This window comes from Camelus dromedarius, chromosome 19 (genome assembly GCF_036321535.1).
Source record: "Camelus dromedarius isolate mCamDro1 chromosome 19, mCamDro1.pat, whole genome shotgun sequence".
Lineage (NCBI taxonomy): Eukaryota > Metazoa > Chordata > Mammalia > Artiodactyla > Camelidae > Camelus > Camelus dromedarius.
The window spans coordinates 16,438,477-16,459,169 of NC_087454.1; the positions used below are offsets into that span (position 1 = coordinate 16,438,477).

The following is a 20,693-nucleotide window of genomic DNA, read 5'->3' on the forward strand; positions in this document are numbered from 1 at the left end:
TTGGCCTTTCAAGTTGGAGAAAATAAAAATTAAAATCAGCATTCTGAAGTAGAAGATCCAGTTGACATTTGTTTTATCTTTTGTTGTCCCAGCCAAAGTTAGATAATCAAATGGAACTTTTAAGAACTGACCTCTGCTAAACACACCGCACCTTAAAATTACACTAAACTACCTTGGGTGTCTCTAAGGCTTCCCTATTTGATTCTGTTTCCTAAACTGCCTGGCTTTTTCCCCATGTTCACCTGGCTAATTCCTGCCCATCCTTTAAGCCTCGAATGTCATTTCCCAGGATGTCTTTCCTAATGTCTCTTCCCTGGAAATATACTTTGATAAGTTAGATCCTTACTTCCAGCAGCCGGTATTTATCTCATCCGCAGTAACTCCCTCCACTGCCGTGTGCACATTTGTCTTTCCCTTTAGACTGGGAACCCCTAAGAGTAGGGACTTAATCTTGTTTATCTTTACATTGCAGTGCTTGATAGACTAGGATAAATGCCCCAACAAGGTGAATTTATACCTTGGGCCTGCCTGGGAGTATTATCAGTTTATGAGGACACCTTGTGGCTAGATCATTTATTGTATAAACAGACTTGATCTTGTTCTAACATTCTTCTTTTGACTTACCTGTTAAGCAAAACAAGACATATTATTTAGGATGGTTCGTATTATACAGTTCTATTTCTAAGTCAGGATCTTCTAGGGGATAAATAACAGCAAACTATTAATGTTATGGTTTGTGAAATTCCAAAACATCTTCCTGGTGGGAGCATAAAGGCCTCTGTGTACCTAGAGACTTTACAGTTAGCAACCAGGGAGACTTGGAGGTGCACAGACCTAGATCTGAATCTCGGTTCTGTCACATCCAGGGTGACCTTGACAGTAAAACACTCAGAGTTTAAGTTACCATAAAATGGAAACCATCCCTTCCTTATTCTACAGTATGTGGAAAGGCTTTGGGACAGTGCCAAGCACATTGCAATTGCTCAGTAAATGGTAGTTACCTAGGATCAAACCAACTATTTAATGCTTGCGACATCTCTCCCTCCCCTAAACACAACAGACACGCCAAATATTCATCTATGTTCTGCCTGAACACCTCTAGTGACGGTGAGAATTACTGCTGCTGGGCACAGCACTTTCCATCCACAGCTCAGTTCCAACTTCTAAATATTATCTATGATGTTTTTTCCTAGTACTTTTATATAGGATATAAGAAACACCTTTCTATTATTTTTCTGTAAGTTGCCTTTAGAGATGTTTGATTTAAAATTTTAAATTCATTGTTCCACATTTTATCTTTCATATAATTCTTTTTCATTATGATACTATAAATGGGACAGGATCTCAAAAGCAGCAATTTAGTGGGGAGGGAAATAGCTCAGTGGTAGAGCACATGCTTAGCATGCACGACGTCCTGGGTTCAATCCCCAGTACCTCCATTAAAAAGTAAAATTAAAAAATTAAGGTGATTTAAAATAAATAAAAGCAGCTATTTAACTTTGCTGGATTCTATTGAACTTTTTATTAAAGTGGGTTTGTGGTATAAGCTTACTAATTCTAGCAACTCATTGAATTACTGAATTTCTTCCAGTTTTTTCTTAAAATTGTTTTAAACTGTTCATTATGAGGTCATTTAAAAAATTACACTGTGCAAAAACTAGGAAGCATCCAGATTAAACCTATAGTTGGTTGACAGATCACATGGACCAGCTGACTTTGCTGGTGCAAAATTTCTGAGACATTAAGAGATGCCAGGTTGTTGTACTTAAGGCTGAAAAGCTCAGATGGAATATTTGATTTCTGCAAAGGAGTGCAGATTAACAAAACTACTCCTATTTTTCCCTAAATATTCCCTTTTCTCTAAAAACCATTTACATTAGACTTAATTTCTATCATAAAGAGATTGGTAACTTTTTGAATTTCTCAATCAACTTTTTGAGAGTATAATCCAGTGACAGTTCACGATAGGCTGTTTTGGGCTTTTCTACCACGAAATGTTCAAATTCTTCTTTTCACACATAGGTGACTTTTGTCTCTGCTGTCCCTGGGAAAATGATCTGTGAAATGAAAGTGGAAGAGCAGCACACGAATAAATTGGGCACTCTCCATGGTGGCATGACAGCCACCTTAGTGGATTGCATATCGACATTTGCTCTGATGTGCACAGAAAGAGGACTACCTGGAGTCAGCGTCGATATGAACATAACGTATGTATCCAAGCTGTACCCCAAATAACTTATTTCAAGCAACTGAGACTATGTTATATCTATAACATAAAGAAAGCATGAGGTACCCTTAGCTAGTCATCCTTAACTACAGCTAGATTTGCCTTAAAATAGTCCATGGCTTTAGAATCTAGAACTAGAGGAATTAATTTCTAAATACAGTATATATCAGTAATAAAGGAATGATCTAAACATTCAAAAAGGCAAACATTCAGCTTCTAATATGCATACTGGTGGGGAAAAAAATCATCACATCACATCAAATCATGGCTTACATCTGTTTCATACACTCCTTAAAAGTACCACTTGTACAAATGTCTTATGAGAGCTGTATTGAGTACATATAGAGAAAAGCTTGAATAAAAATCAAAGAAAAGTTAGGGAAACCTTCATGTATACATTGTCATCACCTTGTAACAAGGTGAAAACAATGTCCAGTTCTGCAGTCCTTCATCTTTTTCTGCAATTGCACAGACATGCTCTCATGATCAGGGAACAGAACCCCAGATGTCAGGTTTCACTCACTGTTGTGAAAAGGCCTGCAGGGGTCAAACACCTCCAGATGTAAAAGATTCAGTTCCCACATCAACTAGTACTGCTCCCAGCATCCCACTCAGTAGAGTGCAGGGCCCAGGGGTTTAGTTTCAAGACAATTTCTTTTTCCACCTAAGCAACAGAAAAATGACTTGTTGGAGGGGCAGGCTGGGGTTAGGGTGGGAAACCAGCATTATGTGATGTGAGGGCAATGGAAATAGTTTTCAGGTTTTTAAACAATCCAGATTTTTTCTTAGGCTAACTTAAGAAACATTCAGTGCCTCTTTACGATGGAAATAAAATTCAGGGTGCAGTAAGCAAATCACAGGACAAAATGCAAATGGTCTTCTGAAATTAAGATCTGCTCATGGCAATGGGGGGCATACTCAGCAGTCCTTATCTTATTCCACGTGATGACGGTTAAGACCAGTTGATGACTCTGCTTTGCCTTAAGAGCCTCTATTTAGGAGCAGAGATCTTCCAACCTAGCACTGCATTTCATGATCTTCTAAGATACTGCTGCTTTTACAACGCTGAAGAATTTTTAATAAGCCAAACAAAATTTTGGCCTTTCCAAGTAAGTGTTGCCAAAGTATTGGCCACCATCAAGAACTGCCTGAGTTTCAAAAGGGCCTCATACTAATACCTTATAGTTCTTCTATTAAGTCATTTTAGAGTTCAGTAAATTCTGCATTATTGATATGACAAGATATAAACACCAAACATCACTTCTAGGAAGTTAAGCAAATTAAATGAAAGCTAGAGGAAATCATTCACTAGCCCCAAATACATATGAAATGGGAAACGTAAAGAAAAAGGGGGACGGGCAGTTGAAAACCCCTTCCACTATTTATGGGAAAAGAAACTTGTGTGGATAAGAAATGGGTAAGCTGTAATGTGTTCAGGACCAGCCATTCAAATTAGAAAGACAGAAAGCTTACTGATATTAAACTATTTAGGAGTATTAAGGAGTGAAATAAGTAACATAAGAAGGCTGTTATTAAAAAAAAAAAAAAAAAGGCTGTTATGAGATGCACACACCTTTTTCTTTTAAAAACTATTTGTTAACTAAATTTAAATTTTTCCTTTCAAGGTACATGTCACCTGCTAAAATTGGAGATGATATAGTGATTACAGCACATATTCTGAAGCAAGGAAAAACACTTGCCTTTGCCTCTGTGGATCTGACGAATAAGGCCACGGGAAAATTAATAGCACAAGGCAGACACACAAAACACCTGGGAAACTGAGAACAGCAGTGTAACCTACAGAAACCCAAAAATGAATGTCCACAGTAAATTGGACTTGAACAAATATTAATTCTCAAGATAAATTAGCATAACCAGAAGCAACAGCTGAGAGGTATTTTCTTTGGGGAAAATGCCAGAGATGAAGTGGAATATAGGCTAGGGTTGTATATATTCTTCCACTTTATGCCGCTTTAGTTTTAGTTTGTAATCAGACATGATACTTAGATGAAAACATTCTTAGCTCAAAGTGTTCTGAAAACAGGTAAAGCAGAGCTAGCAGAGCCTTAAATCCAGTATTAAGCTAAAGAAGAAATATAAATTAATGGTTTTCAGCTCTAAAATGCCATGCTACATTTTTTTAAACCCAATTTCAGTATTATGGAACTGCAAAACAGATGAACCATGGGCGACATTAGAAAATAAAATTGAGTAGTCCTCAACAAAGTTTGAGGCAAAGCACGTTAGTGATAAAGGAAATAGTCCAGTGGTGTGCTGCTTTTCTCTGATAGAGAATTTATTACTGGACTGGCATATTTTATGGTGGGGATGGGCGTACTATTAGTCCTGTTTCCAGTACTTAAGGGTAAAACCATGCAGATCTTGACTCTCCCAGTCTACAGTACTAGAAAGACCAAGTTCACAGATTGTTCAGTCCGTTTCTCAAAGTCCTGTTGACTGTGGCATTCATAACATTTGATTTCTGCATCAGGGGATCTTAGTGAATGTTTCATGACTAAAGAGCAAAATGAAAGGAAGCAACTTTAATAAGCTTGGAAACAACAGTAGTTAAAAATTGCGTATCCTTTGGTTGGATTAGAATACATGCTTATCTGTTGAAAGGACAGAAGCGGACTTCAAAGTAGCAATTAACACACAGGAAACCCAGATCTAGTATCTGCTACTAAGCTCCTTGAAGAAGTAGCTGATTCCAGAGCTGGGGGCTGGGATAGGAAAGTCCAGGATGAATATATCTTGCGCTTGAAAGTAAGGAATTGCTCAAGATGAGAGACATGAAAATTATGCATTAAAAAGAAAGGCACTGAGTCCATACTGCTTAGGTAATAATGGCACAAGGGCTCTTCGTTACAACAGAATGCTGATAAATGTGAAGAAGTAGGTACAAAATAGTAACTATAAAATGCAGAAATAGGACATCACCTTGACCAATCAAAATTAACATCAACAAAGAGCATACTGACAGTGTGCTTCTGGATATGAACTTGAGAGGGGCATAAGTTCACTTACATTGGGTATTGGCCAGAATACATAATCCAAACCTAACCATGAAGGAACACCACTCAAATGCAAAATAAGGACACTTTGTGTTTTAAAAATTGGCCTGCACGCTTCAAAAACATCAAGGTCATTAAACAAAGGCTGAGGAACTGTTCCAGATTAAAGATGAGAGATAAGACAACTAAATGCGATGATCCTGTACTGACCATAGGGGGGATAAAAACACACTGTTGGGAGGAGGGTATATATAGCTCAGTGGTAAAGCACATGCTTAAGTCCTGGGTTCAATCCTCAGTGCCTCCATTAAAAAAAAAGTTCAATCCCCATGAATAAAAACCTAATTACATCCCCCCTAAAAGTGGGAGGTGGTTGGTAACAAATCACCCCTCCTAAAAAAAAAACCCCAAAAACCAAAACACTATGGAAGAAATGACAACAAAACTGGAATGTGGATGGTAGATCAAAGTATATCAATGTTACATTTGAGTTTGATAATTTTACTGTGGTAATAAGAAAATATCCTTGTACTTGAGACATATGCCAAGGTACCAAGAGGGAAGAGATCAAGATGTATGCACCAGACTCTCAAATGACTCAGAAAATATATAAACATACAAAACAAATGTGGCAAAATGTCAGTTATTTTGTGGGTAAAAGTTACACAAAAGCTTTCCGTATTATTCTTACAACTCTCCTAGTTTATTCTAAAATAAAAAGTAACTCTACAGAGCCAGACAGCCAGGTTTTAAATACTCTCCCACTCACAATGAGTTTGGGCAGGTTGCTAAAATCTCTGCATCTACTTCGAGTTATAAGAGCTTAGAACAATATGTAGCCATGAGAAACAAAATGTTATTTCAAATAGATTCTAATTTTCAACTGATCAGAAAACATGTGAAAAAGCATTCTGAAATTAAGAATATTTTTCTTCTTTCTCATGAAGCCAGACATAAGGCTAGGATGATATCCGTTAAAAGCTGAAAACTGTCCTTGATTCCATTCTTGTTGAAATTACAGACCCAACTGTCGATTTTTCTCTTCTGAGTTTACTGTTTAGCGACGGACTATAAACCCTCCTAAGATCATCAATAACATGTACCCATGTAACTTACAAAAAAAGTTAGCACTTCAAGTTTTGTGTATTCACCTGAATAGTCAGGGAACTTTCACCTATTTTATTTAGGTTTTCATTTATTCAAATTCCAACCAGAAGCTAAATACAATCGGAAACCAGTAAGCACTAAGTTTTACTCCAAAGGAGTAGGATCATTCAGATTTACTCCAATAAAAGTATGCAACCCTTAAGCAAAGCTTTTCTTCATTTAAAAGAAAAAAATAAACAACAAAAAAAACTATACAGTAGTCTTTCCTTATGTTCATTGCACAAAATGAGTTCTGCTTTTAGAACTTTGACACTCAATTTTTTTTGTTGTTTTTTACAATTTAAGGTCCCAACTTTAGTAACTTTTCTACTTCAAAAAACCCTCAAAAGTTTTCTTTAGGATGGTGTAAAAACCAGTATTTCTGCACAATTCACTGGAACTTTTTCTTTGTAATAAAAATCTCTTCTCTTTAAAGCCAAAAAACAAAACACAAACCAAAAGGAAAGTCCTCTACCTATCATGGTTTCTGCAGCTATGGGAATACTTCTCAGTTTTATAGCTGCTTAGCTACTTCAGACTCCAGATCTGCTTTAATGTGTAACTGTATCCACACTCAGCAGAATACTCTTTTATAACAGCAACTTGGGGAAAGAGATCTGGAAATAAAATACATATATTCATGAGTACCAGGAAACAAACATGGCCCAGTAATATATGGCAAGAATGCCTACATCGAGATGCTTTTTTCATTTAAGACTTCTTTCCCATGGTTGTATTTTCTTTCTTTCCTTTTTTTTTTTTTTAAAACAACCACTTCTGGTCGTTAGAATCTGACAGTGCTCTGGAACAACGGTGATTATAGCAAAGCTATTAAGTTTTTTAAATGTTACTTACACCTGTTACATTCATTTCTCACCCTCCAAATACTGATGACAGATGTCATAGAGGCAAAAACCAGCACAAATGGAAAGACCATCAAAAATGAGTATCACCTTGTGCTTGCAGATACATTTAAGCATTTCAGTGTACAATAGTCCTTTCATTTCACATTTTTAGTTAAGATGCTGATGCAGTGCAGCAAATATGCAAAGCATCTTCTTTCACACAGTCCGTGCAGAAGACATCTAATTTTAAGTTCTGAGATACAAATGATTAAAAAAAAAAAAATCCAGGATCAACAAGTTTCAAAATGCATAGTGTTCTGTGCATGAGTCCATTTTCTTTAACTCTGAAAGAATAAAGTGGTAAGAAAACAAGGAAAAAAAATTGCTGCTGCACTCTGATCTTCTCCATTTTGCTGGTCAGCCCTCTATTCTGGCATATAGGGATGGAGGTGATCCTCTATGGTGCCAACTGCCCAGTGGGTAAGCTGTTCCTGTGGCAGGTAGAGGCAGATGCTGCATAACTTGAAGATTGTAGCTTTGTTTTTTGGAGTCTAGAAGGGGAAAAATTTTAATATCCTTAATAAAAAAGATTTTAACATAACTGACCAATTATCACATGAAGTCAATCTCTCACAATTTATTAAGCACTTATGAACACAGTGATAAAGTATATAGAGTAAGAGAAGAAATTATGGTCCCTATCCATAAGGCCCTTAATCTAGTTAGGAAAACAAACCTTGCCTTACAAAACATAGAAAACCAGAGTAAACATGATTATTAACTAAACAACTATTAACAGAATTTATGCAGAATAAAAATAAAAAGTGAGAAAAGTCAAACAGACTACTTGCTGAAAGAAAGCAGGATTAAAAGCATTTCAAGGAGATGGAGTTGAACAGAGGTTCAAAGTCACATTTGTGTGTAGAAAGACAGCAGATGCGGTTAAGAGTAGACGATAAGATTAGAAATAGGTTAAAAAAAAAAAGCTTTAACCATATCATGGGGTAAAGGACTAGAAGACAAGACATTAACAGATAAATCAAGCCCTTTAAGTATTTTTAAAAGGCAGTTTCTATTTTAACATCTAACTTATGGTAAGTGCTGAGGTGCTTTCACAAATAACCACTGGTAGTAAGTGGAAGATGGAATCTGAACCCAGAACTGCCTTCAAAGTTCTTCCTTTCACCATAGCACCTCTAAAATATATGCAAAAGAAGATTGCCTTTGCCAATGTCTGAATCAGTCTACATATATGTAAATGAACCTATACATATGCACATATATTTTTTCATTTTAACTGTTACAACCACCTTATGACTATCATTTACTTAATTTATAAGAACACGTGCACAGAAGTACTTGTCCAAGATCTCACAGCCAGTAAGAGGCTGCATGTATATGAGAATCCAGACTCTAGGCATGCGCCTCTATACCACCACCCGTTCAAGGTGCTTTTTGGGTCTAGCCTGTATCATACATATGATATTCCAATATAAAGGGCAGAAGATCTCTGCTAGATGATTTTTATCAAATTACATAATTTCTTGATTTCCTTAGCCATAATATGGGAGTAGTAAGATCCACACCTCAGAAGACTGTTGTGAGGATTAAATAAGTGCATATACATAGAGCTCTTAATAGACAGTCTGGTGCATAATACATCGAGCCTTGAACATGGGCTTGAACTGCTAGGGTCCACTTACAAGCAAATTTTTTTCAATTAATGTACTGGAAAAATTTTTGGAGATTTGCAGTAATTTAAAAAACCTTGCAAACCACACAGTCTAGAAATATCAAAAAAAAAAAAAAAAGGAAAAAAAAAAAAGAAAAAGTTATGTCATGAATGCATAAATGACCTGTGAACAACACAGGGGTTAGGGTGCTGATCCTACACGGATGAAAACCTGCACATAATTTACAGTCTGCCCTCCATATACATGGCTCCAGATCAATGGATTCAAGCAACCGTGGATTGCACAGTACTGCATCTGTATTTACTGAAAAAAAATCTGCATATAACCGGATCCACACAGTTCAAACCTATGTTGTTCTAAGGTCAACTGCAGATACTAGTCTATCCTTATACAGGCGTAAGGTGAGTGATATTTAATATAAAACTAGTAATGTTAGTTTTGTTTTACTGCTTTGCTTTTAAAAAATATTGTTACTAATACTGTATTATGAATATGACTGTAACACTGTATGCCATAAAGTGTTTATAAGGATTCATTCATTAGTAGATAGGCTAGGCTATCATGAAGCCATCACACCGACTACACTAGGCTGTCATAAAGCAATCGTATTGCACTTCTTTATTATCGATATATGGATCATTGTACTTACAAATAAATGTATTTCTTTTTCACATTATATTTTTTGATGTCTAGTGTTAGTAATACATACAACACCTACAGTGTTTTGCATCATATAAGACAATACTGTTGTAGGTACTGACAGACAATTCATCTTGTAAACAAACAATACACTTAGGTATCAATAAATACAGTACAGTAACATAAATGTATTTTCTTATGACCTTAACAGTTTCTGTTCTTTAGCTTAACTGTAATACAATATATAATACATATATGTGTTATAATACAACACATATAATAGTGTTATAATACAACACATATAATACATATAATATACATAATACATACACAAATAAATGTAATATATACACATAATATATATAATGTGTATAATACATATAATGTGTAATATATAACACAAAATACATGTTAGTCAACTATTTATGTTACCAGTAAGGCTTCAACAGTAGACTAAGTTTTGGGGGAGTCAAAAGTTATACACAAATGTCCATTGACAGATGAATGGATAAAGATATGGTGTACATAGATACACCGTGGAATATAAGCCATAAGAAAGAATAAAGTAATGCCATCTGCAGCAACATGGATGGACCTAGAGATTATCATACTAAGTGAAGTAAGTCAGATAAAGAAAAGTATCATATATCATGTATATGTGGAATCTAAAATATGATACAAATGAACTTATTTACAAAACAAAAAGACTCAAAGACACAGAAAACAAACTTACGGAATTACCAAAGGGGAAAAGGGGGAGGGATAAAATAAAGAGTTTGGGATAACAGATACAAACTACTATATACAGAATAAATAGATAAGGTCCTACTGTACAGCACAGGGAACTATATTTAATAGCTTGTAAGAACTTATAATGGAGATTATATATGTATAACTGAATCACACTGCTGTACATCAGAAACACAACACTGTAAATTAACTATATGTCAATTAAAAAAAGTTATACACAGGCTGTCGACTATACAGGTTGTCGGCACCTTTAACCCCTAAGTTGTTCAAGTGTCAAATGTATACTACATGTGGTGGCCACAACTATCATCAGTTCCCTCATGAACCAGTGGAGGTTGATTCTTCCGTATTATGCAAATATAGTAACATATCACCAGCTTATGAAGATGAAGAACAGAACCTGAGTGGAAGAAGGGGACCAAGAGCACGGAGGACCAAATCCATCTCCAACTAGGGTGGACCAACCATCCCAGTTTGCCTAGGACTGAGGGGTTTCTAGAACTTGGCACTTTCTAAAACCAGGACATTCCAGACAAACTGAGACTGTTGGTCACCCTACCTACAACCCAAATGGAGCTTATGGGCTTATTGTTTCCTTTTCATTAAAAGGATTCAAGCTGTTTGCTTCATAAAGCATTAAAGATATCTGACCTTGATACACAAAAGGGATGATATGCTACTTATTCAGCCAAGAAACTCCTTCAAGTCACTAGACATTTCTATATATTATTAACAATTTCATATATATTCATGTGAAAATGAAGTCTCTACACTAGTATACATTGTTATTAAACAGTTCGTAACTAAAAATCTCTGCTGTGGATTCCATGATATAAGTCAATACCAAGTAACTCAAATGAAAGTACACACCCAGCAATTAAAAAGGAGAAGAGTCAACTAAAAAGGAGCCACCACAGGAGAGCTAAGGTAAAGAAGAAACTGAAAACAAAGCCAAAAACCAAGAAACATGCCACCTAAGTTATATGGGTTTTTTTTTACGTGAGTTTCATCAAATGCTTCCAGTGAAATTAATTTTCTTCTGTAATTTCTAGTTTATCTGTACCTATGCCATAAATTATTTAACTTTTATATGACAGAAAATGTACAACCTTGCAAGTATTGACTATCAGCTCCCTGAAGGTAGCAGTATGATTCACATTTGTATTTTGCTAGTACCTTGTACAGACACTCTCTTAAATAAACATGTCCTATAATGCAATTAATACTGTACTTTAAAAAAAAAACTTTACTTAAACCACCTTCTCAATGAGGCCTTCTCCAGTGACACTAAGAATTCATACCCAACAGTTTACGTTAACTCCTCCTTTTCTCTTAGCACTTATCACTATCTAACTACATATTTTACTTATCTACTCGGTCTCCCACAATGGAGTATCAACCAGTAAGGACAGGAATTTCTACCTTGTTCATTGCTGTACAATGCCTGGCACTTAGTAGGCACTCATTTGTTGAATGAAATGTTCAGTAAATTAAAATGATGCCATCTTTAAAGGTTAGTAACAAAGTATATCTATTATAAATTCTAAGTGATGATATTTAGGCTTACATTGATAAGAATAAACAAATAAACAATGTTTTACAGAATAAAAATCAGTTTGGAATACCTGGATTGCTACTTAAATTGAAAATACCTATTTAAAACACATGTGGAACTTTTAAATACAGATGTGCCTTACCCTTTAGATATTTCTTTAAACGGTTCAAGCCAGTGCTTCTCAAAATGTTATCAATCACCTGAGGATTGATTTTGTTCAAAATGCAAATTCTGAGTACTGTACACTGGAATCATGACTTTTAAAAAGCTCCCCAGGTGGTTCTAATACGCAGCAACCTTCGGGAACCGTTGTTTTAGGGTGAGGCTCAGGATACGTTTCTTGGTTTTTAAGTAACTTCAAAAATAATGCAATGTTGAAGGGACAAAATAGAATTAAGTAACTTATACAGAAAACAGTTTACTAACCAATAGCTTTTAAAATGAGTCTTACATGGTTTTAAAAAGAAAACAAACAAAAAAACCCCAGCTTACCTGCAAGTGCTGTCTGTCAATGAAGAGAAACACTGACTGGTTAGGATTGTTGACAACAATTCCAGTCTTGTCCTTTCGGCTCAGTACATGCAAAAACTGTTTTTCATAGTCACCGTGATGAAATTCAAATTTGGCCTAATTAAGAAACATAAACACTTATAATTACAAACATATTACACTACCTGAAATGTCTACTGCACCCATATGCAACTAATTACACTGTCCAATAGAATATGGTAACCAACAGTGGCTACTTAAATTTGTATTAACTAAATGCAATTTAAAATTCTTTGACATAGGTGAATTTAAAATTCAGTTCTTCAGTAGCACTAGCCACATTTCAAATGCTCAATAGTCACAAGTGGCAAGTGGCCACCATTCTGAATAGTCTCTTGAGATATAGAACATTTCCTTCATCACAGAAAGTTCTACTGGATGACATTTCATTATATAATTTGACTTTCAAGAAAAACTGCACCAAAGTGACTAAATTCTAATAGTCAAAGAAATCTATTCCAATCCCAGCTGCGTATTTTACTACTTACGTGATCTGTGCAAATCCCTTAACTTTACTAAACTTCAGCTTTCTCACTTATAAAAGGGCTCTAAACCATCAGTTAAGAGGCATAAACGAAACGTAAAGCCCACACCTGAAACACAGGGCTAGTTCTCATTCAGATGGGCTTCTGAGGATATAGGAATCCCTCGAAAATTTCAAGTGTTTACGTCCAATTTTATTATTTTAAAAAATTTTAAGTTATGAAGACATTATCAAGTCAGTCATAACCTTCTTTTAATCTTTTAACATAAGGAAGATTAACTCCATCCTCCCACAAAATGTCTATAAACAAACCCAAAACCAGGTGAAAAAGACCAGGCTAACAGAGAATTCAAGAAACCAGGAAACCTTAAACAATCTGGTATTTAGATACTCAATTGTAAAAATGATTATTAGTCCATTTAGTTCAAACAATCTTTATTCTCCTTCTATGTCAGACAGTAGAAAATACTAACATGGAAAAAAAAGTCCAACAGTTCCTGCTACCCAAGGTTTTACTACCCAATAGCTTTTCTCATACGCCATAACATAAAATATGACATGGTATCCCTAAATAGCATCGGATGTAAAATATAATATTGAATTGTATCTCTGCACAATTCAAATATTTATTGAACTCTTAGTACATGAAAAACATGAATAAGATTATCGTGACCTTAAGGTTCCTTGTCTTGCTGAAGAGGACAAGCACATGCACATATAAAACCTAACTTGTTTCAAATCTTTCCCAGAGTAAGATGTGGTTATCTGTAAAACCCTAAAATGAAAAGGGTTTCGTAACTCACTTCTTAGATCAGATTCCTTTGAAAACCAAGATTAGGTATAAAGTATTTCAGGAGTGTGTGTGGTACAGGGGAAGAGATTTTCTGAAGTTCATCTATAAATCAACAAATTTCTACCCTAAAAGATTTTCTGACCATAATTTCAAAGACATACTGGGTAGTTAGAACCACTTATTCTCAAGAGATTCTATACGCCAAATGCTTCCTCTTCTTGCATTACAATAGTCAAAAGGCCAAGAGAGACTCATGAAATAAAACTTACTAGAAAGCATACTGCCAGAGAATTTCTTAAATGAGACCCTATTCTAGGAATTTTCACTTATTTATGTGTTCACCACACTTGTTTTAGAATAGAATACCTGAACAGGCCTAAAAGGCTCATCAGATTCCTTCCACCTAGAAAACAGGAGACAGACAATTTTTTCAATATCATTCCGTGGCCAAAGAATGAAATCCATCTCCTGAGTACAGCCAATTACATCCTATAAAATGACAAAAAAAAAAAATTACTTTCAAAGAAACAAAGCCATAACAAGCAATGTCACAAATTACACGGCTTGCCTGCCTGTAGAAATATTTCATAAGTGCAAAAGGTCCATTATACAGCTGACCCTCAAACAACTTGAGCGTTAGAGACACCAACCACACAGTCAAAATTTCTGCATATAACTTTACAGACAGCCCCCACCCCCATTTGCAGCTCCACATCCGTGGATTAAACCAACTGTAGACTGAGTAGTATTCATCAAAAAAAAAAAAAAAAAAAAAAAAAAACCCAAGTATAAGCAGACCCTTGCAGTTGCTGCAAATTCGTGTTGTTCAAGGGTCACTGTGTATCATTTTATATCTTAAAACGATAATAGTAATAGGATTGTATACAATCTGAATAGCTCATGACCTAATTCTAACTTTTATCCTGTAGAGTCCATATACAGCCACCAAGTCCAGTGTTCTTCACATCAAGATCTAAACTCATCAGTGCATGGAGAAAATTCCAACTGAAGCTCTAATTTTTTTTTTTTAAAGTCCCTGTACCATTATTTCCAGTCTTCAAAATCAGAACCTATTTAAGCAAAGATGTCTTGGAACTTCTAATATGAATCACTACTTTTTTATTACAACTAAAATGCTGTTTTTGTTAAATGCAGATTATTGAGACCAATTAACCCCTTCCAGACCAGTACATGGTTATCTTCAGCCTGCCCCTGAGCCCACTAATTATGGAGCCCTCTTGTTCAAGTTTGCCCAGACTAACTTTCAATGAGTTGCCAAAGTTTAGAAGGCTGGCATGAATACCTTCAAGTTTCTTATTTATAAGGGGCATGATGCTCTTTCTCCCTTGAAAAAGGAAACCCCACTGAACAGTAATATAAAACATTAATCATAGCAATAAGGTACACCATTATAACATAACAACACCTAAGAAAGTTATCCACATTTTACTTAAATTCAACTTTTAAGGAGATTCATGACTACAGTTAACCACCTATTCTTTGGAGAGGGGGGGAAAAAACTGCAAGCTCAAGTCACAAAAATCTACCAAAATAAAGCCTGAAAAACAAGAGGTGAATAGAGTATGTGGCTAGCATGCATGAGATTCTGGGTTCAATTCCCCAGTACCTCTGTTAAAAAATAAATAAATAAACCTAATTATCCCCCCTTCAAAATAACCCACAAACAAAACAAATAACTAAACCTAATTACCACCCCCCCAAACAAAACAAAGACTTAAAAACAGAATTTACCCTTCTCATAGACTGGTATCGAGGAGCATGGAGCTGTACCACATCCTTCTGTAAAAGCTCTATGGAACTTTCTAAGGAATAGCTGGAATCTCGCACACCTTTCAGGATATTTTCTTCATAATTATTTGTCATGACTGGTATAACCTCAGACACTTCAAAAAGTGCTGATTTTTTCTTCTAAAAGAAAAAAAAAAAAAGTGTATTAACCCACCAGTAGCACACCATCTCTTAACACCCAGAGTTCATATTACAATGTCATGTATCTTTATTCTAACTCAGCATAATCCTTAACTGAAGTAATTTTGGTACTGAAAACAGATTTTCAAATAGGTGGAACCTTCGGTTCTTCCCCCAAACCTCTTACTCCCCAGCCACACATAAACAGGCTATTATCAGAATGTTTAACTGCATGCTTTTACAGCATTATGGTATCCATAGCAAATACTTAGACAGTATTTCCTAAATGCTGTGAGAAACAAACACTGGATACCCTTAAGGTTAAAAAAAACAATCAGTGATTTACTCTCGATGTAATTTCATTCAACTGGTTCTACATACAGCTAAATTAAAATCTCAGTTTAAAAACAAAGCTCTTCAGACAAATTAACTATTTTACTCCTTGAAAGGGTCAATTTCCATTACTTCTTCTGGATACTATATAACTACAAGTGTCAATACTCAACAGGAGAAAAAATGTCTACAAACCTAAAAATTTAGTTAAGACCAAGGGCTTATCATCAACTTAGGTTATAAAATTCAAGAGCTGCTCAGGACAACTGCCTGGATACTGTCCAGTCATAGAAAAGCAGGTTTTCATAGGTGTTAAAATAACTAGATAATATAATTTGGGGCATCTAACAGATTAAACATAAAGATCTAATCCCACTAGTATCTTGTATTTTTTCCTAGTGAACTTAAGTTTAATAGCTTCAACTAAAATCTAATCAATTCTGCAGTCAACTTATTAATAAAAGAAAAAAAGGAGTAAATCTGTGATACTACCCAATCTTGGACAATCATTTCAAAACAAACCACTTTTGAAACCACTTTACGATGCTATACTCTAGCAGCTAAGAGTATTCTTAATATTAATAACCTTAATAGTGGGGAAAAAACCTGGGAAACATTCAAATATTATTACACAGATATCACACTAAAATGATGTTTCTGATGTCAAATTAGCTCATAATTTAAGCACAAAATCAAAGTAGTATTTCCTTACTATTTATAATCTAACCTCAGGTTAAACAGAGATCGATTATTTAAGAAACTGTCCATTATTTTAAGTTACAAAAAAACCCCAAAAAACCCCTGCTTTTATCATGTTCTCCTTGACTACTCATAATTCATTATTTGCTACTTAACCGTAGAATTAACTCTGATAAAGACCAAAAAAAATTTTTTAACTTCTTTTGGTCATTCTGAATTTTAATAAATTGCAATTCTAAACACTTATTAATTAATTAATTCTAAACACTAATTTAATTAACCATTAAATTAACCTTTTAAGTTAACCATTAAAAAATTGCTCCTAAAACTTATGTGCATTCTATTTCATTCTATTTATTCTTTCATTAACTGTACCATGAGAAAAAGTATCTACAACATGGAGATGAAGACTGCTTTTTGCACATAAACATTTTGATTCTAATTTACTACTTTCAAACATCCTATAACACTTTAGACAATCTTTAAATTCAATTATCAAGTTCTCTATATAACTCTACATAAATGAAATTTGTTGTAAAACATAAATGAAGAGTTTTACAATGCTATCCACTCCCTGTTAACTAAAAGTGGATCCTACTAAGCTTTAGAATTAAGTATTTCAAAACCAATCAGTATTCAAGCCTTCCATTCACTATCCCGCAACTCCATCTATTCAGATAATTAACCGTAAGGGTCAAAGTTATAGTAGACAGATGTAGACTTTTGCCAACGACTCTTTAACCTAACAACTTTATACACTTACAAAAATCACTTGTGCTAATTCACATTAAGAACTTTAAATTACCTTCTCCTTGAATACAAAGGCAATATACATCTTGAAGTCAAACTGGTCAGCTAGAGATTCTTTTTTCTTTCTAAGCTGAGCACGTAGTCTGTTCAGAGCTTGTTTCTTCCGGGAGTTTGGGTCCCCCATTTTTGAAATACAGGTGGTACTAAAGCCTTTGGAAATTGTCACTAAACTATGGGCACTTTTTCTTAAGACTCAAGTACAACAGAAACAAGTCATTTTTTTTCCTGCTAATATGGTTGAATAGCTAAAATCACGACTGTAACCCAAAAACTGCACCTTCTGGCAATATTAGCAGACTGTCATATTACAGGGGCAAGAAACAAAAGCTGCTGTCCAGTCATGTCTGGACAATAACGTTTGGGGTTGGATGGGAAAAAGGAAGGGGAGGAAGGAAAGAAAGAGGAGAAAATACTTGAACTAATTTTTTGGAAAACACATTTGGCTTAACTGCCAAAATAAAGGTGGGGGAAATGAAAAAACTATTATCAGGATTTAGGTGTGCAATAAAACACAGCTGACACCAGTCCAATCCTTAAAATCCATCCGGATTTTTTTCCCCTTTTTTTAGAGAAAGGATTATGAAAAGGAGTGGGAAGGGGGAAGTGTGATCCTTGCTTTCCAAATACCAAAAAAGAAAAAAAAGGAAAAAAAAAACCCCACCAAAATAACCCCCCCAAAACACCAAAAACAGGGTAGGTGAATGAAACTGAAATATCCAATTGGATTTTACCCAGCCAGATCCATGGCTGTAGTACCTAATTCTTAGTTATTTCAGATTTCACTATTGCTATGTATTGTCAGTGCTTGTTATTGATTACACTTGGTGGTGAGCAAAGAGAAAAGTGCAAAATCGGTAGAGAAGGAAGGGGAGAGGTACAGGGTTTCCCTGCAATCAACTACAGTGTATACCGGGGGCGGGCAGCTGTTGCCCAAAGGAGCCATGAGAAAAAACAGCGGAGTCATTACCAACTTCCCCATCACCCACATTTTCACCCTCAGGCGGCTGCTAATGCTGCTGCCAAGGAGAATCATGATGGCAGAGGGAAAGGGGGTATATAATACGATGCAATAATGATTCCGGCTCTGTGGTTAGACCTGATTAATGCCCGGGACCCCAACACCCCCAGTCCTGCAATGAGTCTTACATTCCCCGAGGGAGCCTTCCCTATGAGTTTGCCCCCGTGCAAGATCGTGGGGAGTGCGACTTATCTTCTTGTGAGCATGGCTGAGGCAAAGGTGGCGGGTTCTTTTCCCAAATCCCAGGCCGTGCCCGGGGACCACCTGTCTTCCACCCCCCCAGGTCCCACCCCCACCCTTTGCCTTCAGCGGCAGCGACTCACTCGCACCACGGGAGACACTGGATCACTCGGGTTTTCACTCATTTCATCGTGGAAACAATCCCCGCCCGGGTAGAGGAGGCGGGAAAGGGTAAATGGGAAGGATCAGTGAGAAGAAAAGAAAATAGTTGCGTTAATATTAAATTACTTTTTAAAGTATGCCCACCCCACCCCCCAAGAAAAAAAAAATTAAGTTCCCAGATTGCGGATTCAGCTCGCTCTCACGTTGAACAGACCATGTTTCCCGAGTTTGGATTGTTTAGGGCGGGGTCGTTAGTTGGTCTCCCAAAAGGGCAGAGGGTAGACTCGACGCGGCTGGGGCGGGGGTGGGTGACGGGGAAATCCCCTCCCTGTCCCCGCGGAGACCGGGACTCACTGACCGACTCTCGGGCGGGGTTCGGGCCCTCTAGCCGCAGCCTGCGGGCGGAGCGGTGGCGGCGGCGGCGGCGGAAGAGAAGGCGGCGGCGGGGGCGCTGCTCGCAGCACGGGCAGGAGCCATGTCAAGAGAAAACCACCAGCCAACTGAGCCCCTCCATCCCCGCTGCAGTGCGCACTGTGACCGGGCCGCCCGCGCTGCTGCCGCCGCTCAGCCCCCACCTGGGACCCATAGTCTGGCTCGGCGCCCCGGGCGGCGGCGGAGGGGAAGGACGCGGAGACGGCGAGAGAAAGAGAGGAGGAAGGAACGAGGAGGAAGAGGGGGGTCGGATTTGAACTGGCGGCGGAGGGGGTGGGGGGGAGGGGAAGGGAGCCCTGCGCTAAGGGGGTCTGTCAGCGAAGTAAACCCCCCAGAATAAAGTTATTTCAGTTCAAGCATCTGCTCTGGAGTCTCTCTTCTCCCCACGGGTCGGGCTCCGGCTCTCAGGCAAGAAGGTCGAGGAGACTTGGATGGGGGAAAACCCGAAGCGGAGGCTGAGCGTCCGCGGTGGCACAGCCTCGTTGCCCCCCACCGGTGGCTGCGGAAGCGGCGGCGGCGGCCTCGGGCGCCTCCCGGGTCCGGGGCAGAGTCGCGTTTGAGAAGAGAAGCGAGAACAAACAACTTAAAATGGCAGCGACGGCCGCTGCGTCACCCGCCCCTCACCGGCACCGCCCCGAACTCTCTGCGGCTGCGCATCCCCCGGGCCGCCACCATCTGCGCAGGAACGAAGGGGGAGAAGAGGCTGGAGATGGGAAGGTTTGCAGGGTTATCAAGGAGAGAGGAAACAAGCGCAGGAGTAGAGGGTGTGAGGAAGCTTTTAAAAGAGTGACTCTATGAATTTAAACTTCTTAGTTAATATTCCCGCTTCAAAGGGGAGTTTGAGAATAGAGACTACCCTATTGTCCAGGATGGGGCGTGGACATGGGCGACCCATTCTCCCTCCACCCCGTGAGGGCTGCGAGTCCCTACGGGCCCCTCGCCCCTCCCTCCCCAGTCGTCATAAAGCCACGCCCTGATGCCGTCCCCGAAAAAGCACCCGGATGGAATTGCTCTTCCGGGTTCCAGTCAGCTTCAGACTCGAGCAGGGCGCTGGACCGGGCGGAGCCGGTGGGCGGAGAGTAAGCGAACGTGGGGCGGAGTGAAGCAGGAAAAGGAAAGTGTATGTTGGAAGGACAGGGGGCGATTCACTTTTCAGTTCATTGTGGTTTTATCCCTAACTCACAGATTGGCAGTCCCTCAGAGGGTCTGTCCCGCCGTATCTTGCCGCGAGAATTCATCTCCAATACCTGGAATTTAAACAGCGTGCAGCAGAAGGTGGTGCACGTTGGTCGCACGTGGCTCTCTGTTCCCCACCTCGCCACGTGCGCATGGGGGAGGGCGGTCCTCTAGTTCTGAAGAAGGTCTATGCCTTCTTGGAGCGTTGCTACTGTGACTTGGGAGAAAAACGGCTGAAGCTGCTCCGTGGATCATTTT

At 37.9% G+C, this 20,693-nt stretch overlaps 2 protein-coding genes across 3 annotated transcripts in view; one reads left to right on the top strand and one right to left on the bottom strand.

The window, feature by feature from the left end:
- ACOT13 (acyl-CoA thioesterase 13) overlaps positions 1 to 9,602 on the top strand; it is a 15,422-nt gene extending 5,820 nt beyond the window's left edge. The window contains exons 2-3 of the mRNA XM_064476241.1: positions 2,023 to 2,207; positions 3,853 to 9,602. Of these exons, the coding sequence (XP_064332311.1) occupies positions 2,023 to 2,207; positions 3,853 to 4,009 (342 nt within the window). The 3' untranslated portion in view covers positions 4,010 to 9,602. The remainder of the gene's footprint in view (positions 1 to 2,022; positions 2,208 to 3,852) is intronic.
- Positions 6,379 to 19,829, bottom strand: C19H6orf62 (chromosome 19 C6orf62 homolog). 2 transcript variants are annotated; one of them, XM_031435114.2, is made up of 5 exons: positions 18,809 to 19,829; positions 15,449 to 15,625; positions 14,063 to 14,185; positions 12,363 to 12,497; positions 6,379 to 7,783 (listed from the first exon to the last, which is right to left on the bottom strand). In XM_031435114.2, the coding sequence occupies exons 1-5, from the start codon at positions 18,848 to 18,850 to the stop codon at positions 7,658 to 7,660; spliced, it is 603 nt and encodes a 200-aa protein (XP_031290974.1). In that variant the 5' UTR covers positions 18,851 to 19,829; the 3' UTR covers positions 6,379 to 7,657. The 2 variants fall into 2 exon arrangements, with proteins under 2 accessions (XP_031290974.1, XP_010978431.1); XM_010980129.3 differs by having other exon boundaries at positions 17,463 to 19,828.
- Positions 19,830 to 20,693: the final 864 nt, after the last annotated feature.

What these genes read in the sequence shown, in the direction of transcription:
- C19H6orf62 (XM_010980129.3), bottom strand. Translation starts at nt 17,591, where the DNA reads ATGGGGGACCCAAACTCCCGGAAGAAACAAGCTCTGAACAGACTACGT. An exon ending in AGCCTTTTAGGCCTGTTCAG is followed by an intron (nt 12,498 to 14,062) that starts GTATTCTATTCT and finishes TTTCTTAATTAG; the next exon opens with GCCAAATTTGAATTTCATCA. An exon ending in TTGACAGACAGCACTTGCAG is followed by an intron (nt 7,784 to 12,362) that starts GTAAGCTGGGGT and finishes TTCCCCTTCTAG; the next exon opens with ACTCCAAAAAACAAAGCTAC.